General features: G+C 43.8%; 1 protein-coding gene across 1 annotated transcript in view; it reads right to left on the reverse strand.

The window, feature by feature from the left end:
• Window positions 1-20599, reverse strand: part of VWF (von Willebrand factor) — a 123618-nt gene extending 103019 nt beyond the window's left edge. The window contains exons 1-7 of the mRNA XM_010410249.4: window positions 20465-20599; window positions 18885-18939; window positions 18190-18348; window positions 17458-17560; window positions 17161-17369; window positions 9004-9128; window positions 758-974 (exon numbers count right to left, since the gene is read on the reverse strand). Of these exons, the coding sequence (XP_010408551.4) occupies window positions 758-974; window positions 9004-9128; window positions 17161-17369; window positions 17458-17560; window positions 18190-18348; window positions 18885-18939; window positions 20465-20494 (898 nt within the window). The 5' untranslated portion in view covers window positions 20495-20599. The remainder of the gene's footprint in view (window positions 1-757; window positions 975-9003; window positions 9129-17160; window positions 17370-17457; window positions 17561-18189; window positions 18349-18884; window positions 18940-20464) is intronic.
• Between the last annotated feature and the right edge of the window lie 877 nt (window positions 20600-21476).

A 21476-nucleotide genomic window follows, 5' to 3' on the forward strand; every position in this document is an offset into this window, starting at 1 on the left:
ACAAGTCCAAGAATTTAGGCAAAAAGCACTAAGAATACAGAAGTTGTAAAAAGGCATAAAAGGGGTATAAAAAAAAAAACGGCAAAAAATCATCATGGCATCAGTGCAAACATGACTTTTCCTCTATAAACACAATCCCTCTCAGTCTGTGCACTTCCTTGTTGCAAAACCTCAGGACAGATGCAATCAGGACCTCTGAACTCAACAAAATTGGGCTAATAAAGGCAGCTGACTAATAAATAAAAATTCAAGATGCAATCAGGATCTCTAACCTAGACAAAAACTGGCTTAGAAAAGGCAACACCTCAATTTCAAGGCAATTGCTTCAAGCAAATAAAGGGTGAAACAATTGTCTTCATGCAAAAATGTTAGAGAGCATTTCACAAAGATGCTGACTTAAAAATACAGGCTGGAAAATGTCATAGATTTGAACCATATGTGAAATACCACCTAAATATCCTAATCCATATCTTTGTGTATCAAGTAAGCCTTCACTGCCTGTGTACACTGTGGTGGGACATGTAACAGCTCAGGATCTTCTTCATATATGGTTCAAACAATACTGCCTTAGGGACAAAAACTTCTAGAAAGATGTGGGTGGTGGGGAGCTGAGAGAGGGAGTGAGAAAAGGCACTTCCTATAAATGAACCAACCTCCAAAAAAAGCACCAGCTGCTTTTAGCTGCAGGACATAAATCTGCAAGACAGGCACTATCTTACTGGGGATGAGCAGCCTAGGAATAAATCTGCCAGCTTACTGCACGAGCTCTCTTCAGGCCAGCCCTCCAAAATCACTCCTTCGTGAGCGCAGCTCCTCGCGTACTCCAGGAAGGCGGGGCAGTGGCAGTCCACGCCCTGAGGACAGGCACAGATGTCCCTTTCACAGAGGCTGATGTACGGCTCGGGATCCACTCGATGGTGGCACCGGGAGAAGGTCAGCGATGTGCTCAGCAGCTGGCAGGTTTCCAGGACACCCTGCACGAGAAGTGAGGGGCAAAGGGACGGCGGAGAGAGCAAAAGGGACAAAATTACTTCCTACAGTCTCAGGAAGAAGAGGGAAAACTCAACTTTTCCAAACACACCGTCACCACTGTTGTTGAGCAACATCGCGGCTCTTATTTAACACCACCATGCAGTTCATAATAGTCAAGAGCTAATCGTGAGCTCTACCCATTTATTCACCACATCCATGGACAGACACAGAGGTACATTAATATCCTGATTACTATAGAATGGAGCGCCACTTAAGGGATGTTTCACACAGAAACACAACAGTCAATCAGTCAGCAAAAGGATGGAGGCATTCTACCTCCTTCGGCTTCCCAGAAAAGAACTGGATGGTGTCTGCATTCCCAGGAAAATGCACACAGCAACAGAGGGGAACTGAGGTACGTAGGAAGAAAAACAACCAGATAATCTTTTGGATAACGAGAGACCAGAGTGAGCGTCAGAGGGAAAGATTGAGTCTGACTGAAATCCTAGGAATGAAATTTGTTTTCCACTTCTGGCCACACGCTCCTGCTGGCTTGTCCAATGCACAACAGGTCAATTTAGCTCAGATAAATAGGAGAACAATAGCCCAGGGAAGAAAAGCAATTTGTTTTGCTCTTCTCCTGAGTTAAATCAGCGTGGTGACAGCCACTGTGAGGGGAGGACAGCACAGGGAAATGGGAGGAAGGTATCAAGACCTCTCCTTTCAGACAGCAGAAATCTAAGAGGAAACTTAACTGCATGTGAAACAAAACCTAAAGAAAACTTAGTGTATGATTAAGTTCTCCAGGGGAGGCTCCCAAATAGACTCTTTTGTGCACATTATGCCACAGTTCAATGAGTCTGAGGTCCTCTGCAACTTTCTGAAAGGATGGCACTGAGTTTAGGTGAGTGCAAAAACGATTTTCAGAACAACAAAGAGTTGAAACACAACTTTCTTCTTATTATTTGTCAGTGTTCTATGTAAGCAAATGTACCCATGGTGTATTTTGCAGGTGTTATACGCAGAGGTTAGAGGTGGGGGGCAGGGGGGCACTTCAGGGTAGTTCACAGTAACAATTCATTACTTCTGAAAAGCTTTACACATACCTCAGGTGACAGCACATACAAGCTGCTGTGTAAAAAAAAAAAATTAAAAAGCACTTTGTTTTCTCATTTTTTAGGAGATGAAAAATGGAGAGCAAAAAAACCCCATAGGAAAAAAATCAAGATGTCTTCTCTGAATGGCAGCTGTGGTGCCTGTATAGGAAAACTGCTGAGTAGAAAATACCTTTTTATTTTGGCTAAAGGGTGTTTTGTTCAGGTGATCAGCTCAAGCTAGTACATGTCTGAGCCAAGACAGAATTTCTTGCTTATGAAAACAAACCAACCAGAAATGTCTAGTCCATTGGGAATCTATTCCAAGTTTAGCAAAGGGCTCAGGGAACAACCACATGTGCAAAGAGGTTTTGAGCTTTCTGAGAAAGGTCTCAGGGAACTTAAAACAGTGCTGAGACATGGTGGGCCTTCAGAAATTCAGCTCCAGCCTGGGATAATTTTGATGGCCAGACAGCACCCACCATGCTGAATCAGATGGGGAAAAAAGAAAAAGACTAGAAGAGGGAGAGCAGGACCTTCATCAAGAGTGGTTGGTGCTGCTCTAAGACTACACAGAAGTACAAAAAAGCTGAAAAAGTGCCCTAAGGGTGGAAGTAACAACAACAGAAGCAGCCAAAAAAGCTATTAAAGCAGTGCTTGGAGATGAAACTGATAAAACCAAAAGTGAGCTCAGAGCCATTCAGAGGATGAGCAGTACAGCAACTCCTGGATCAAAGCCTCGATCCAGATAGTATCAAGTGCAGCAGAAAACCAGTATATGCAACAATCCCATTTAGGGGGTTGAACTAATGAGGTTTCTTAAGGTACTGGCCTATTAATACAACTCAAACAGATAAACTCAGACTGTATATTCCACTAAAAGGAACATTTTAGATGGGAAAGTGACTTAAAAAATAAAGGAGATTGCACACACACAAAAATTAACCCATTTTTCTTATCCTCTAGTTCTTTGGTCTGGACTTGTTCAGTAACAGCATAGCTAAAGGCTGAGCTCTAGCTGATTATCTAGAAACCAAGTGATATATGTTGAAAAGCAACAAACAGTTCATTTTCTCTATGTAAAGGTTTTGTTGCCATTCAAATTTCTTCAGATTTTCCAGTGACATTATACAAAAAAGTATAGCTGAAATTTTCCCATCTTTCAGACATATCTCAACTATCATTACAAATAAGCTGAAATATGGGTAAATTCACACAGATACAAAACAAAAAACAATTCACCATGAGGGTGGTCAAAGAGAGGGTATGGAACCACCACCCTTGAAGATATTCAAAATGTGAGTGGACAAGGACCTGAGCAGCCTGACCTAGGATGGCCCTGTTGGAAGCAGGGAATTAGACTCAATGACCCCTTCCAACTTTACCATTCTGCAATTTATTCCTATTTTCACTCCTTCCTGTCTTTAAAACTCAGTGGTCAGGCTGGACTAAGAAGAGTCCTTATTCTTTAGTTTGGAGGACAGTGGTGAGTATTAGATATTGGCAGCCTCAGCCACTGCTGTAACATTCCTGCTCATAGAGCACCAGCCCTGGAAGCTGCTCTGCACAAAGAAATGTTTAAACCCAACAGCCTGGAGAGTGAAGCCTCAGGCTGAAACAGTGCTTAGAGTAAAGGTGGCAGCAAGATTAAAATTAGCAGGACTGGCTGCAGCATCTGAATTGCAGGTGAAGGTCGTAAAATTTCTCCCTTCCCTTCTGCACAAGTCCAATTTAAATGTTCCTTTAAATGGGTTGGCGGGGTCCTGCCACTGGCAACCCACAGAGGCCGCAAAACTTGCTGACCTTCTTTCTGCCCCAGGCCCACCACACAGAGCTGGAGGTGGAATTTTGTACATTCTTCCCATTTCTGTGGCATTTCCTTCTGCTGCTGCATGAACTGCATTTGTCTACAGCCTAACAATTACCATTAAAGAGACAGAACCTAAAAAATAACAGAAGAAATCATAGACACCCTCTTATTCCCTTGAATTTAAACCCTGTAGTGTGTAGGTACCCATATGGTTTCTCCAGAACATTCAGGAAGAGTAAATTTTGGTGCCATAACTGGGTATAGTTTTTCAGAGAACATATTTCATGGAGAAAAATTTACTCTCCTATCTTTCCAAATAAAAAGCATGCAAACCCAGTATGTTTAGTACACCAAACACTGGCTGCATGTTTGAGCAGACTAAGTAACAACTGAAAGCAATCACTTCCCTTGAATGCTGATTAATCTGATAAAGAAAAATTTGATTTTAGATGTAGTGGGCCTCGTTTTCACCCCTATAATGTATTATCATATTGTATAGAATGATTTGGGTTGGAAGGGACATTAAAGAGCCTCTAGTCCAATCCCCTGCCATGGGCAGGAACACCTTCCACCAGACCAGGTTGCTCTAAGCCCCACCTAACCTGGTCTTGAGCACTTCCAGGGATGGGGCTGGACCTCTGGACCTTTGCTGGACCTGCCTCTGACCCCAACCATAACAAATTATGGTCCAAAGCTGAAAATTTCTACTTGATTTTCCCATCTGCAAATGAATGCTATTTCCTTATTACATATGGAAATATTCCACGGGATAATGGGGGAACTGTTTCTTGCCAACTGCAGTAAGAGCTGAATTTCAGCAAAAGCAGAAATTAGCCAAATTTTAATTTCAATTACTTTGACATCTAACATACTATAGGTATAATTTCCTAGTAAGAGAAGAAAAAAAGGAAACAATACAGTGAAGTCTGGCCTCCACACACCATTTCTATTAGAGGTAAAAGCTAGAAAATAAAGGTAACATATAAGAACACAGTAATCAATTGCAATGATTTAAACCATACACATTTTTGTTTTCAAGGCTGCCTTGTTGCTGTAGTTTTCCAGATCACCCATTTGTACTTTCAGATCCATGTTACCCATGCTGTTGGTCATCTTGGAGCCTGCTGAATTGCAGTACTTTGTTGAACAGCCCAAACCAGTAAAAAAATGGATCAGACAATGCAGTGAAGCTCCTTTTCAGTAACTAAACAGCAGCTGCAGAGGGCAGGACATGGTAGGAAGGCTTTCTTCCTCCCTCCAGCACTGCCCAGTTTGGAATGCTCTCTGGATCCCAAGGCAAGGCAGGTAATCACACTCGGTGTGTGTGTTTTAGAGGTGGAGGGCAGGGAGAGGCCCTGGCAACAGTGGGGTAAGAGTGTGAGCTGGTTCAAGACTTTTCAGCTGACACACAAAGCCATTAAACAAGACAAAAACCTCAAAAAATATTTTTTCAATGTTTTTTAGGATTTGAAGATAAGGAGCAGTAGGGCTTTCTGATTCCACTGTATAGAATCATACAATGGTTTGGGTTGGAAGAGACCTTAAAGATCATCCAGTTCCAATCCCCTGCCATGGGCAGGGACACCTTCCACTAAACCAGGTTGCTCAGAGCTCCATCCAGCCTGGCCTGGAGCACTTCCAGGGATGGGGCGGCCACAGCTTCTCTGGGCAACCTGTGCCAGGGCCTCAGCACCCTCACAGGGAACAATTTCATCCTAATATCCAATCTAAACCTGCTCTCTGTCAGTGTGAAGCCATTTCCCCTCATCCTGTCACTACAATTCCTGCTAAAAGAAGCCAGAAGCCATCTCTCCAAGGATGCTGTTGGCCGGGGAGCAGGGCAGAGAGGGTGAAGAAAACCACCGACCTACCCAGTGTGGGGGCACTGGGGTGGGAGGAGTGCCTTGAAGCAGAGCTGTTGTTTCCCTCACCTAACAGCTGACTGCCTGGCAGGGAGGGAGGCTGGGAGACCAAGGAGATTTACATTCCTGAAGCTAAGGCAAGCAAACAAAGCACACTATTAAAAAGCCCTACATTCTTCAGCAGGCACTTGTTTGGCCGGACTTCTATTAATAGTGCTGTGTTTATTCTTGCACAGTGAATAAATTAAGGCAATGTTAAATGCTGCGAGCTTATGAACTCACATGAGAGAGAATATAATTTCATTCAGTTTGTGGGAAAGAAAACTTTATCCACAAAGCATCAATATTTAACATGATCTGTACAAAACCCACATTAGTTATCGTTGACCTATCAGACTGGATTTCACCCTGTATGCCACTCCCCAGCCTCAGCTGCAGTATTTACACTTTCTAAACACTAAACTTGCCTGAACAGATAAAATTCCAGAGACCACAACCCATCACAAGAACTACCCTTTCTCTACAACTGTAACCAGTTTTAAAGAATCATAGAATAGTTTGAGTTGAAAGGGACTTTAAAGACCAGATAGCTCCACCCCCCTGCCATGGGACTTCCAGGGATGGGGCAGCCACAGCTTCTCTGGGCAACCTGTGCCTCCCCACCCTCACAGGAAACAATTTTTTCCTCATATCCAATCTAACCCTCCTCTCTGTCAGTGTGAAGCCATTGCCCCTTGTCCTGTCACTCCAGGCCCTTGCCAAGAGTCTCTCTCCATCTTTCCTGTGGGCTCCCTTCAGGCACTGCAAGGCCACACTGAGGTCACCCCAAAGCCTTCCCTTCTCCAGGCTGAACAATCCCAGTTCCCTCAGCCTTTCCTCCCAGCAGAGCTGCTCCATCCCTCTGGTCACCTTGGTGGCCTCCTCTGGACTAGCTCCAGCAGCTCCACGACCTGTTGAGCAGTCCTGTCCCTCAAAAGGCCTCAGCCAGGTTGGAACCCCTCATACTTTGGTGTTTGGCACCAGATACCTTTACTCAAGTCAGGTGTTCAATCAGCCCCAGCCACGGCAGAAACACCCCACACACACCAGCTCTGCCCAAGAAAGAAACATCAGCTGGAGATTTCCAGCCTGAAACCACTGCTATAGCTCCTCAGCCACTTTTGCAGGTAGTGAGGCTGAAGTGCTGAGGGGCACGAGCGTGCTTCACTGAGTTTCACAACACAGCTGAAGCATCCCCATCCAAAAGCTTAATGGAAGTATAAAGAGTCAGAACTTTGCAACTTGTCCAACTCTTAGTTAGCCTTTTCCAGGTTGCTAGGAAACCAGCACTTAGGGTAGCTGGAGAGCAGATATACTGCAGGAAGTGCTACTACTCTTGAGAAATTATCCGAGTCTAGTTTAGCAAGTACCCGTCTACAGGACTTGAATAGTGAGAAACTAACAACTACATTTTGGCCTCAGTTACTCTGGTATAAATCTAAACCTGGCACCTAGGAAATCATTCTGATTTAGAACAGAGTATGTGGAATCAGCAGTCACCCCTTGAGGGGTGAAGGCTCAATTTACCATGACAGTCATAACCTGTTAACACCACATGCTGCAGTAAATATTCAAAGCTACTTTCTTCCCTGAGCTGGTGACCATCTGCCTGCATCCACACCCTGTCTAAAGGAAACAAGGAACTTGTTTGTACTTATAAAAGACAAGAAGAAAAAGGTTGATGCAGCAAAGAGGGTCACAGAGTTGGCCAAGACAAACAGTTCTGTGTTTATTCAATAAATCAGCTCTACTATCTGTATGCATAGCTGAAGGAACTTCCTCCTGGGAAGGGAAATAGCCTGGTGACACAGAGCTTTTGGAACACCAACAGAAAACATCTCTTCTGTCAAAAACAGCCTGGCTGGAGCATCTCCCTGCTCTGCTGACTCCCAAGTATACAAACTACAACACATTCACAAATACCATTTGGGGAGGCGGTGCCCACAGAGGCTTCAGAACTGATGCTTCCCTGCTGGCACAATCAGAAAGGGAAATAACTACCTCATTCTACAGGAATCACTGAAACACACCTTTCCCAAGTAACATCATCCTTTCTTTGCAAGTAACTCATACTTCAGCCTGAAACAAGCTGTTGTTTTCTTGGTTTATCTGTTTGATGTTTGGGAGGGGGGGTTGGGCAGGTGGTTAGATAGATAGATAGATACATAGATATAGCTATGTATAGATATATATAGATATGTTATACTTTTAGAAAGAACAGGTAGGGTTCAGTGTCAGAGAAAAATTGCATTCATTAATTAGTGAGTAAACTGTTCCTTTCTCAACACCACATGTGAATAAAGCATCAGTCATAACACGAAGCCCCCAAGGTAATTTCTCCACAACTTGATCATACAATCTGATTAACAAAATAAAAAGCAGAAAGGATTGTTTTAAAAGAACAATCACACGGAGCAACAGCTGGAAAGCCCAGTGCAGAAATCCTCCTGCCAGCAGCAGCCAGAACTGCAGGGAGGGCACAGTTATCAACTCAGGAACCACAAGCACACAGCTGCATCCAGCCCCAACCTGGGGAGCACCCACAGACAGCAGGAGCCAATGCTGTGGATGTGCCACTTCCACCTTCTGCCCGCACCTGAGCCTGCTGCACCGCAGGAGGAGCCACAGACAGCCACCATCAGCCCTGTGGGTAATACCTGAGAGGCTGGGCGAGCAGCTTGTTCCAGTGCAGCAGCAAGATCAGTGCCCAGGACAGCTCTCTCAAACCACAGAAACCCAACATGGCTGTCTCCAGCACCTCTCATCCTAAGCACTTGCTGGGGGAGTACCATGTTAGGTACAGACGTGGATTCAGGGAAGCACTGCCCTCATTGCAGTCTGCAGCTTCCTCACGAGGGGAAGAGGAGGGGCAGGCACTGACCTCTGTGTGTGACCAGGGACAGGACCCAGGGAACAGCTGGAGCTGTGTCAGGGAGGGTGAGGCTGGGTATCAGGGAAAGGTTCTTCCCCCAGAGGGTGCTGGGGCACTGAACAGGCTCCCCGGGGAATGGGCACGGCCCCAAGGCTGCCAGAGCTCCAGGAGCGTTTGGACACCGCTCTCAGGCACAGGGTGTGCTGTGCAGGGCCAGAAGCTGGACTCAGTGATCTTTGTGGATCCCTTCCAACTCAGAATATTCTGTGATTTCTGTTCTTCGGCTAAAGGGCAAGCGAGTTGCCTTTCAGGTAGGGGAGGACTGAAACCAGAATGGCATCTTGCAGCACCAACCTTCTCTGCCATATCGGATGAAATGTTGCAGGTGTTGCTCGGAGTCTGCACCCTCTTGCAGCGCTTGTTTTCACTGTGCAAAGCCCAGGAGTTGGCAAAATCGTAACTGTTCCCCACCAGGGTCCCTGGGAATGAAGAAGAGGAGAAGCAACATGGCAGTTTGAGGGGTTTCAGCAACAACTGGGCATTATTGGCTGCTATTAAGGTGATAGTCTGCCAAAAGGTGTCTTTAAAAATAAAAACTATTGTATCAAACAGATTTTTGCTCCAGATTGACTGTAGGAAAGCCACTACCAGTGATCTGGATTTATTTCTGCCAAGGACCTATCTGAGCTCAAGGACGGACTAAAGCCTGCCAAAGGCAGTTCCTGCCTCCCTCACGCCTGCATGAACATGGTAGGAGTTGCTGCTGGTCAGCTACAATCCACAGAAGCCAAAGCACACCTGCACATCTTCCTACCACTTCAAAGTTGTCAATAAAACACAATACATATCAGAGAGGCAAACAAACCCAGCTGCTTTCTCTAGTCAAAGAAAGCATTAGCACTCCTGATCCCAGCTAGCCTTTATTTTTCTCCTGCCCAAAACTAAATCTTGTGTGCAAAGAAGCTTAACATGCACCATCACGGTTTGGGCCCATCCTCTTCCTGGGTAAGGTGTCCTGAAGCAGCTCCTCTGTCCCAGGAAAAGCAGCTCCTGGCCAAGGCCTGGCAAGATTTTAATTCATTTTGCATAAAAGCAAAGATGAATAAGTCTGTATGGCTGCAGCTTCCCGGGACATGCAAAACACCTTTCTGCTGCTCTTGCTCCATCCTTCTGAGAAGGGGGATCCTCCCAGAGAGGGAATGTTTCCTCCACCCTCTTTTGCCACCCATGGCCTAGCTGATTCCAGGACTATCTCTGCTTCCTACTGTAGGTACCTGCTGCTAAACACTTAATTTTGTGACTCTCAGTTGCTTTTTAGAACCCTGCTGTGTTGCATGTGAGAATATCAATTGCCAGTGTTAATGCATTCCCAAGACCTTATGCAGAGGATATGTTGAAACACAAGCCTGGCTGTATCTGAAAACCAAAAGAAACCAAAAAGAAACCAATTTTTCCCAAATATGCCTATAGAATATTTAACAACACACATACATATAAAATAAAGATTCCATTGAGCTCCCTGTTTAGTACAAACACAAGGAATATACTGGCCACTCAAACTGTTCCTGAACTATGGGGTAGTCATGAAAACTGCACTGAGAATGCTGAGGCAGAAGTATTAAGACCTGGAGACTTTTTTGTAAACTAGAAATTAGGGGCTTTTAAAGCAGATATTAAGCCCATAGCAGATATCAAAGGAAGAAGACTCCCAGGGAAAGGGGGTAAAAGGCACAAAATTTTCATCTGTGCAGCCCGGACTTAGCACAAGAAAAGAAGTGCAGCAACAAGAAGAACACAACCCTTTAGCTCACCAAATACTATAAACATTAAAGCAGCAATGCAAGCCAGCCTGAGGAGAAGCAAGGTGCCAAATTGAATCTATTCCCTTTTGTTTGCAGTAAGGCAGCCTTTCCCTAGCAGGTGTGTGACAGGAGCTGGGCTCTGCTCTGAAGCAGTGTTTCTCCAGCCCCGGATGCACATCCATGCCAGGATTCCTGCTGGCAGCTACCCCCAGGGGCTCATTCACCCACAGGCTAAGATTTGAAGGTCAGGACAACTGTTGGCCCTGAAACACTGGTCACCTGTTTTTTCATTTCTCTCCTTCCATGAAGTTTTTTCTTCTGTGCTGCTTGTAAATTCATACCTCTTATGCAGTTCTTTTATGCAACATTTGCATTGTGTGATTTCAATTCTTTGTTTGCTATATTCTGTGACTCACACTTCAAGTAAGTGAAGGGTCTGGAGAGTCAGTCATGTGAGGAGCAGCTGAGGGAGCTGGGAAAGGGGCTCAGCCTGCAGCAAAGGAGGCTCAGGGGGGACCTTCTGGCTCTGCACAACTCCCTGACAGGAGGGGGCAGCCAGGTGAGGGTCAGGCTCTGCTCCCAGGGAACAGGGACAGGACAAGAGGAAACAGCCTCAAACTGTGCCAGGGGAGGTTCAGGTTGGACACCAGGAAGAATTTCTTCATGGAGAGGATTGTCAAGCAATGGAACAGGCTGCCGAGGGGGGTGGTGGAGTCACCATCCCTGTAAGTGCTCAAGGAATGACTGGACGTGGCACTCAGTGCTCTGGTTTAGTTGACAAGGTGGTGATCTCTCAAAGGTTGGACTCAATGATCCTGGATGTCTTTTCCAACCTAAATACTTCGCTTATTTGATGAGGCTTCAGGAAGAAAAGTGGGGAGGGAGAAATATCCCCAGCACGTCTGACTGCTCTGAGTAGAGGGAAGAGCAGCTGCCAACACCCCTGGCCTTTCCCACCTGACACCTCCATTTCCTTCTGCTGAACAACTCAAGAAGGGAGAAGAGGAAAGGCAGTAGAAGAGACAACACCACAGCCTAAAAACTAATATGGGGTTTAAGTGGGCAGGTGATGCTGACATAATCTGGCACTGCAATCCCACCACACAGTGGGACTGCCCTTGTCTGCTGCACAGCAGAGGTTTTTTTTGCCTTCTGTCCCTTCTGTGATCACCTCTTCTTCCTCCTGGAAGCACCCAAGATTCTGCAGAAACAACTCCCTCATAGGGCTCATCAGAGCCCTACACCCAGAAACCTTCCATGCAGCCTGGGTGGGACTTTGGCTGAAGCATTTATTTTGCCTAAGACTTGCAGAAAAGGTGTTGAAAATAGAAGTCACAAAACATAATGAAAACAAAGCATTTGGACACAAGCGCTTGAGGAACTGGTGCCTGATATGGACCACAGTACAGACAGATCCCAGCATGTAAACTGGCTGCTCAAGAGTGATGTTTACTCTTCACAGAAAAATCTGTGTTCACTACGATTATCTGAGCCTCCAAATCACCAGTTCCTTCTGAAATGCGAAACTGGCACCAGCTTATTTACTTTGACACTGATGGTCAGGCAAGCAAAGAATCAGGAATAACCACCTCGTGCTCCAGGCACCGAGGGGGAAGCAAGAGCCATGACCTCCCTCCCTGGACCTCCTGCAGATTTTCCATATGGCCACAGGCCCATCAGATAGCTCTCCCAGGGTCGGTTAACTCATCTATAAAATAAATGCAAGAATTTGGTCAAGACACTACAGTCCTGTGAGTCTTAATTGGTAAATAGAGTCTTAGTTGGTAAATAACCAACTTTCACATGTTCGTTATTTATCAAGCAATGTGGGGGTTTTGTTTGTTAGGGTAGATTTTTTGTTTGTTGTTTTGGGGGCTTTTTTTACACAGCTTTACATGGTTCCAGACAAGCCAAACTATTGGTAAGGCTGCCCAAAAATTGATCCATATTTTGCCTTAAATTAATGATATGAAATAACAAAGTCACAGGCTATAAAATGTCTCCTGCCCTCTCCAGTTCAATGAATATAAAATCAATAATATTGAACACAGGAGAGGGAAAGAGCCATCTCCAAAACTCTTCAGCCTAGTGGTGCAGCCACACTCCTCACAACAGAAATGTCTAACTTCAGTTCCAGACCCTGAATGAAGCACAGGGGGTTAGGAATGCAGGTTTCTGGCATCTCAGATGAATGCCCTAAAACAAAGACAGCCTCAACACAAGCCATCTTCTCCTGTACCATTTGTAATCCCCATGGGAATCTATTCCCTTCACTTCCAATTGAAAATGAGATTACTGACTCAGCCTAAACAAAAGCTTTCAACTTGCCTAATATCAAGTTCCTGCTACCCTTTAAAATGCCAAGAAATTTGCATTTCAGAATGACCTAAACTTTTGTTTACTTTCTTAGGCAAAAAAATAAAACATTTATTATCTGCACTACTATCACTGTAAGTTTGGAATGTACTTTAAAAGCTTCTGGTGCCAGGTACCACACACTGAAAAGTCACATATTCACTACTTCTGAAACCTAAAATATCAGTTTTTTTCCTTGCAGATACTGCCTGTTTCTATGTGCTCAACTTTTATTGACTCTCCTGTGAATATATATATATTCATTATATATTCTGTATTTCAGGAGCTTAAGGCTGGAGGATATTGCTGGCAGCTGGAGCAGGCTTTATCCAAAATTCTCCATGGGTATTGTTTCATCATAAACATCTTTGTAATTTGGATACCAGATTCCCAGAAACCTGCTTCCTGCCAGTGCCAAGAAAAACATAATGGGATGCTGGGTTAATTTGGGCTGGGATTTTTTTTTGTTCCTTCCATTATGCTAGGTGTGTGTGGCATGCACAAATAACAAAAGGATGGAGTGATATCCTTGTGTTGGATTTGAATGACCTGTTTAGCACATTGAGACTTCAAGGATGACCTAGACATCCAAGCACCCATCACAGCAATGGCTGGATGTGGCACTTACTGCCCTGGTTTAGCTGACAAGGTGATGTTTGGCCAAAGGTTGGACTTGATCTTGGAGGTTTTTTCCAGCCTTAATGACTCTGTTGTAAGACTATTAGACACAGACTGAGGCTGCAGGCACTCGGATAAGCTCCAGCAGCTTTGTGAGGCAGCCTCCCTCACGGGGAAGGAATTCCCTCACCATTTCTGCAGGGCAAGAACACGCTCTGAGACCACTCACATGCTGCAGGGCTAAGGGGATTCAGCAACTTGCGCCTGTGTGCACATCCCGAGGAGATTCCAGGATCAAATTGCCTGTGCTGTGTCAGATTTCCTCTGTCATGCTATGTAAGTCATCTCTTCTGGCCTGTGCTTTCAATCCCCAGTTGTAAAATGCTTGTGACAATGGTCAGAATGGTCACAGCCATGGGCTGAAGGTGGCCAAATAGGTATCTGAGCATCTAGAAAGAACTCAACTTCATGTTTCTGATAGGAGCAAAGGCTGGCAGTTGGAAGTGCATGCTGAGGTCAGAAAGCAGAGCCTGTTCAACTGGCAGGTCTTATAAGCCTTCACAGAAAGGCCATAAAGAACCAGACCTTATCTGGCAAGAAAAAGCAGAGGAGAAACCCTTCATTAGGGTCTAGGAGAAAAACAAACAGACAAAAGACCAAACAAAAACCCTAGAAAGCTTCCAAGACATTGCTTTTTATAGTTTAGTTATGCTTAAAGTGTGAGAACAAACTCTCAGGGTTTGTCTTGGTTTGGCTACCATATCCAATAAACAAGCAAGCCCATAGAATATAATCAATGTTGTTTGTCAGTCTGGACAGGACAGGAACACTTCTCCACAGGATGAGCTGCTGTGGGAACCACGTCAGTGGCAGTGACTCAGCACCCCAGCCTGTCTGAAGGGCAGTGTGTCTGCAACTTTGGGAAAAGGTTCCTCCCCAACGGTGGTAGGGGTCTGAACAGGCTCCCCAGGGAAATCATCACAGCCCCAAGGCTGCCAGAGCTCAAGGAGCATTTGGACAAAACAGTGGGATTGTTGGGATGTCCTGTGCAGGGCCAGGACTTGCTAATCCTAGTGAGTCCCTTTCAACTCAGGATATTCTATGAACTCCAAAACCTACTGGAGAGTGTTTTTGGGGCATTCAAGAACTAACACCTAAGGCTCTCAAAGCTGGGTCCCACCAGTGTTAATTTACCAGGGTATCAACTTTATTCTCATCACTCAGAGCTCCAGGACCTCAATAGCTGAACACCCAAAATGTACACAGAAAGAATGTGTACACTTATTCTCTCATCAGATTCTCATCACTTCTCCATTTCCACGCTAAAAACACAGTGAGGAGTCCTAAGAGCATCATGACAACAGGACATTTGAATAGACTATAGAACTGGAGTATAAATATATCAAGAGAAAAGAAAAGCAATTACAGTGTTCATTAAGTTTTAAACACCCTTCTGTTCATGCCTCCTTTATTTACTCACTGTAAGTGGTAATATCCACTCACAGAGCAGGTGCTTTGCCTCTTCTTTCACCACCACCCTAAAAACAATCCAAATATAAACAATGAAGTTCTATATCATACTCCACTTTCTTAAGGGAAAAATAGGACTAACTCTGTTATTTAACCACAATCATTTCTTTCCCTAAAATACGGAAAAAACATATTTTCATTTGTTTCCATTGCATGTTATTCTGAAGCTCAAAGATCTTAACACATCTCTTATCAATATAAATCCATCCCAGAAATCTGATTTATTACAACTGAGGCCCGAATCTGATAAATTCCAGGTTTTTAACAGGAAGCAGTGGACACACCAACAGGAAAGTTCAGTCTGCTGGCAGCCTTAAGGTAACCCTTCACTGCCCTCAGATCCCCAAGTCCTTCCACCAAGCTCACATCCTGGGATAAGCTGACCTTTAGGAGATCTAATCAGGCTGAAAAGAGAACAATTAAAATCTTCAGTGAAAAGAAAAGGGTAAACTGCTTCACAGGCTACCAAGAGGCTGCCTACTTTTTCTGTTTAAAGAATATTACCTCTCCCAGCTCTTTGTGTTACCCGCCCCCCCGCCCCCAGCCTGGAAGCTAGATTCAACAGTATATTAAAAAAATTTTATCTGAATTATTTCATAAGTGATTTACTTGGAGCAAGTTAAGAAATGCTCCAGTGAACCAGCAGAGCTGCCAAGGAGACAAACAGTGCATGGGTGTAGTGACATCCCTCACTGATACAACAAATTCAAGCATAATTCAGTCTAATTCCTTCTAAATTAGTTTAAATGAAAGGTCTTTTGTACCACTGGAAAAACTGGCAGAATTGCTGACACACAGTTCTATTCTTCAGGCTAAAATCACAGATCTGTGTATCCACACAGGTGGATTAACTGATAAACACAAGGAAAGCCCTGACTTCTGTAAGGTACACAGAGAACACGTTTTCTCTGTCACCTTCTCTATTATTTTACAGCTCCCCCAGGCAGTGACCTTGTCATGGACTTCATTACATTCCAAAATCTGTGGCTCTGAATGGACTGGGTTTTTTAAGAGGGAGGATACAGTCTCCAGCATGTAGAACAAATACAGCATGAAACACATATAAACATGAGCAGCAGAGGGGCTTTTTCTACATTTGAACAATCCAAAGCATTACAGTCTCCTTTTTTGCTCCTGCTTTTTCTAAGAACCTTACTACTATTTACTGTCTCAAGAAAAAGCCATAAACTTCATATCTCATCTCATTCAGACATCCTGGCAAGCAGTTCTGTGACCAGAGTTTGTTTCTTATTATTTACATTGCCAGAGGATTAATCATTTTAACATAACATGAGATCTCTCTTTTTTCTGTACACTGAAGCTATGCTTACATATCCCAAGTGCCAGTAGGAGACATCTCTGGAGCACTGCCAGGCTCCTTTCCAAGCTGCTTTGCCTCCCCTTTCTATTTCCTTAATCATTTATTTTTAAGACACACTTTATCAATCTAATATATTAACGCATTAACTAACTTCAAATTTCTCCTCTTCAGGTAAGTGATTGGAATTAAAAGACACACCGAAATACACAAATCAAGACCAGTCCTTCAAAGTCTCATTCAGGGCTTTTCAAAAACTCTGTGGTGACAGTTTTCACCTGCACTGACAGACTTCACACAAAGGTGTACGAAGCAGCAAAAGAAGTCTTGCCTCTCATTCTCACCAGGAATTGGTGTGATAGAAGGTGCACACCCCCAATCCAACAGCCCTTACAGATAGGGAAATGTCAATAAAAGGTAACCCCTTTATAGAACAGCATCCCATGCCAAACCTGCAAGCTGCAGGAATTTAATCTTCTGCTCTTGCAACACTATCCATTCTTACTACCTCTTGGCTAATTCATGAAAAATTAGTAGTTGAATCAATGGGTATTTCACACAGCTTTTTTGCTGGGTCTTCTTCTAGCCAGTCTCCCCGCATGAATTAACCTGTAGCTTTAGCTTTGCATTTGGAAGTTTCAAGGTTTCTAAACATGCTACATTCAGAAGCCTGGGCTTTCCTCAGGAATGAGATGTGACAGCAATTTCCTTTCAGGAGAAAGGAAGATGAAAGGACTTAGTCAGACAGCTTTTCAGCACACCAAGTTGAGGTACCTGACAGGTTCTGTAGAAACATTTTGCTGGCTCAGCAACATCTTTATTGAATCACCCAGCAGGAAAAATGTGCAGAGTATCCATTAAAATACAATCAGTTAGTTGTAACCTTACCTTCCCGAGCTCTGAAGTCATCCTCAAGGAATTTATTAAAATTGCCACACAACCCACAGGTCTTATTATAGTGCTTTTCTTGAAGGAGTATCTGAATGTTTCCAGTGGCATCAATCTTCACCACAAAGCCGTGCTCATCGCTGGATATTTTATAATAACCTGCCTCCTTCTCTATAAATATACCATTGGAGGCAAAAGGTATGGAAACCCTGTGGAGAAAAAACAGGAAACTTTCAGCATGTGACACACAAAACCCATCAGGTTGTTTTCTGCTGGAATAATAGTTCCTACAGGTACCTTTTGTCATCCTGCATCACAACTCCATCTAAAGAGAGGCGAAGATTGAAATATTCTCCGAGATACACAGAGAAACCAATTTTCTCCCCATCCTGGTAATCACCTGAGGAGATGAGACACAACCAAATACTCTTAGTTCTGGGACTCAGGAGGACAATCTGTAGTCAGTAAAAACTTATTTTAAATTATGACCAACACAGAACGGTTATTAGTGAATATAAAATAATCTACCAAAGCAAGTTGGTATGAAAGTAATATATCATTTTGGTACATATATCATCACTTTTATCCCCAAGAATAGCTCTGCAGAGGCCCATGCTAATTCCAAGGCCTTCTGTCCTGGAAGGTGGGAGTTTCCTTACTGGTGTGATTTAGCATACAGATTAAATTAGTTCTACAGGGTTGTATAGTTCATTCCTGGACTCAGCTTTCACTCAGCCACATTTCCCTGAAAAATTCAAAATTAATAAAGGTTTTCTCCTTTTTAGAAGGGGTAGTAAGAAAATCCCTGTTTTTCAGCAGCTTATTTATGTGTGAGCTACATTACCAAGGGATAACAGAAGCCTCATATGTAATCCCACTTTCCAAAACAAGCCCAAAAAAACCCAATACAAGCCACAAACAAACGAAAAAACACCCAACCAAGACCCTTTTTATGCAGTGGTCCATCCTATCTGACAAAGGGCAACTATTTGCCTTTTTTTCCAGTGATGGAACCCAGCTCAGACTCACCTAAGAGCGTGAAGGAATGCTTGTGACAGTCCCCAGCAAGGAGGTAGCTGCAGTCCCCAGCAAAACTGTACAAGGAGCCATCAAATGTTTTGATGTGGTCATTCCCAAAAAGGCTGCAACGGGCAACTGATGACTCCTGAAGTGAAGCACCTGATAGCCCTGGATATCAAAACACATCATTAACTTGCAACTTAAAGCAATCATTTTGCAGTTCAGGAATTTCTCTGCTGGAATTTATCCCCACTGATCACTGCACGTCCTGGTAGCTTCTAGCAGACCATGAGCCTGGCACGGCACTCCATAGGATGACAGATTCTTTTCATATATTAGTGAAAAGCCTTTTTTTGCTTTGTCTCCACCAGCCCAAACCTTGCAAGGGTAATTTCAGTCCTGATCCTTCGAGGAATCATGTGTTCATTTGTGCCTGCCTGCAATCCCACCAAAGCCTATAAGGCACTAGGACAGCCCCATATCTTGTTCAAACATCCCTGACCTTCAGGGAGTGTTTGGGACTCAACACAGTGCCTGTTTCAAGGTAAACAGACAAAAGGAATGACTTTATTGATGCCTTCAGCATGGTGAGAATAATCCCTGAGCCACTACTGCAGGATTAAATGGGCAAAAAGGGGAAGGGGGGCTCATATCTCACTGAAAAAATAGTGACAATATATTCTAGTCCAAACCTGTTTTCTTACCTGTGATTACAGTGGCCAGTAGTAGGTTTGTTTCCAGCACTGCTAAGAGGAGCATCTGTTAAAAACCAAAAAAAGACAGTTTAGAATATTCTTAGTTTGGACACAGTCTGTTTCACAACTCCTCATTATTTTCTATCCTTTCTTTATAAAGAAAATTATTATTGAGGTTCTGCAACATTTCAGAAAGCCATAAGCCATGCAGACAGCCATGGTAATTCAGCTGCCTTCCATCCTGCTTTAACTTGGTAATCTAGGAGAGTTATTAATTATTCTTTGCCCACATTTTCATTTCTCATGGCAGGGAAGTCAGCTACCTCCATGGGAAATGGCACCCAACACAGACACATATTCCGACTCCCCTCAGTTTACACCCTGCACACGAAGCCCTTCAACACACAGCATTATTCCTCAGCCAGCCTGATGTGAAGAAGCACCCCGGACTGGCTCAGCCAACCTGGCTCCAGTAGAAGTCACCTCTGCTGCACAAGATTTGCACCCTGCCCAAACATCCATGGAAGGAAAGAAAGACTATACAGGTTTTGCACCAGCCAGCAGGTTTGCTTGGCAGACCACTGTAAGCACAATCCACTGATTTCAGGGTGATAACGTGCTTGAGATAAGGGGCAAGAAGGAATGGGAGGAAACTGTGCAGAGATTAGAGACCCAGAGTGAAAACTTTCATTCACCAAAATCAGTTTTAGCATTGCTTCCTCCTTTCTACAACCAAAACATCAGCCTTTGTTTTCCATATAAACTACCTCCAGGATGACCAGGCCTTTAAAATTTAATAATAATAATAGGATAGGAGGGTCATGAAGATAGTGAACTACATGTGTTCTGTGGCCAAACATCAACAGTTAAAGATGAAAACTGTAGGGAGCTCGATCTAAGGGAATTAATTTCAGTGATCATATAAGCAACTAGAGAGGCTTAAATATACCAAAGTCAATACATTAATGCCAGAAGACCAGACACACCTCTTCCTAAAGGAACCCTCCAATTAAAGACTACAATGCATTTTGCAAAGACAAATTGAGATTTCAGGCATAGACACACACTTCTTATTGCTATTAGTCATGTAGGTCCAATTCACAGCCACATAAATAAACACTGAGTTTGACTTATTTACACAAGACAGGAAAAGAAAGATCTATTCTAGAATTAAGTCTAATATAATGCTGCAAATCCCTCACTGACATAAGGCTGCAAGATAGCTCAGAAGTGGCAACTGCATGGCAATGCAACTACAAAGAATGGTGAAGAAAACAGTAGGCATTATTCTCAGATTACACACTTGCTACTGTATTTTTGGTGCATGCACAGCATTATTGTGATGAATCAGACACGGCTGTTCTTTGTTAACCCTTCTGTTTTACAGAGCAGGTAGAGAAAAAAGGCAAGGTGTAAACCCCTTCCCGTCAGTCCCCTTCCACCTCCCGCTCTATTCTGAGCTGCAGATGGAGTTTCCCCAAGTTCTAACGCAGCAGGTGCCACTAACAAATCAGAATACAATCCAGTAAGATCTGCCAGTATAAAACCCTCTCCAGTTTTCTCACTGGCTTAATTAGAAATGAATGTACCTTCTTCTGTGCGAGATTCCTCTTGCACATGAGCAAGAAACTCCACCAGTTTCCACCTATAGCTTACACCACCATTGTTCCCCTGTTGCTTCAGAAGTCAGGATTGGAATGGCTTTGGTCTGAAGTCCCTTGTTTTTGTACAAGCCAGGAACTCTTGTCCATTTAAGAGGAAAGATAAAAACCCAGACGTCACATCCGCCTGATTCTCAAGACAATAGATTAAATTGCTATCGTGGAAATCAGGCAGTCTTGATTGCCAGGAAGGTACAATGAGGGGAAATTGTTTGAAAAACTGACAGATAAGTCTTTGAAACACATTTCACATGTGTATGTGTGGCAAATCTCACTGGCTGAGCCAACAGGCAGCATATTTATTGGACAGAACGTTATTCAAGAGGAACAGTAGGATGCTCCATACCTCAAAGGCCACAGAATCATGCAGACTTTTTTTCCTAAACAACTGCCTTAAGGGAAAAAGAAAAATTCAGAGCTAGTAATGCCCTGGTTTGTTCTCTAGGTGCAAACATACTTGAATCTTGCCACCTTCTATCAGAGCAACACATTTGATCCTTGAAATGTTGATGGAGGTACCCTCTGGAACAACACATGGTAACAAGTTAACCCTGCACTGACTTCTTTGCACAACGGGCACAAAATTTATGGGCATGTGTACAGCACTGAGCAAAAACACGCAAAAACCAGAGTTTGTCAAGTCTTACTTGACTTTCCATGTCCCATTCCTCATATTTTCAGTAACTACAAGGATTAACAAAGGCCTTAGGAGACAACACATTGCATTGACTGGGAGTTGTTCTCTCCCCTTGGGTCCAGCTGCCACATCTCAGCAGGTCCTTCCTAGCCCTGAGAGCCTGAACATGAGTGCTCCCAGAGAGATATTCCCTAAACCTTTCTTTATGGGAATGCCAGTATTACTCAGGATAGGGGGAATTAAATCTCCTATCACCATGGTCTCTTGTCATCTTCTCAGTTCTAATCCTTTGACTTCCTGAGC

Source organism: Corvus cornix, chromosome 1A (genome assembly GCF_000738735.6).
Source record: "Corvus cornix cornix isolate S_Up_H32 chromosome 1A, ASM73873v5, whole genome shotgun sequence".
Taxonomy (NCBI): Eukaryota; Metazoa; Chordata; class Aves; order Passeriformes; family Corvidae; genus Corvus; species Corvus cornix.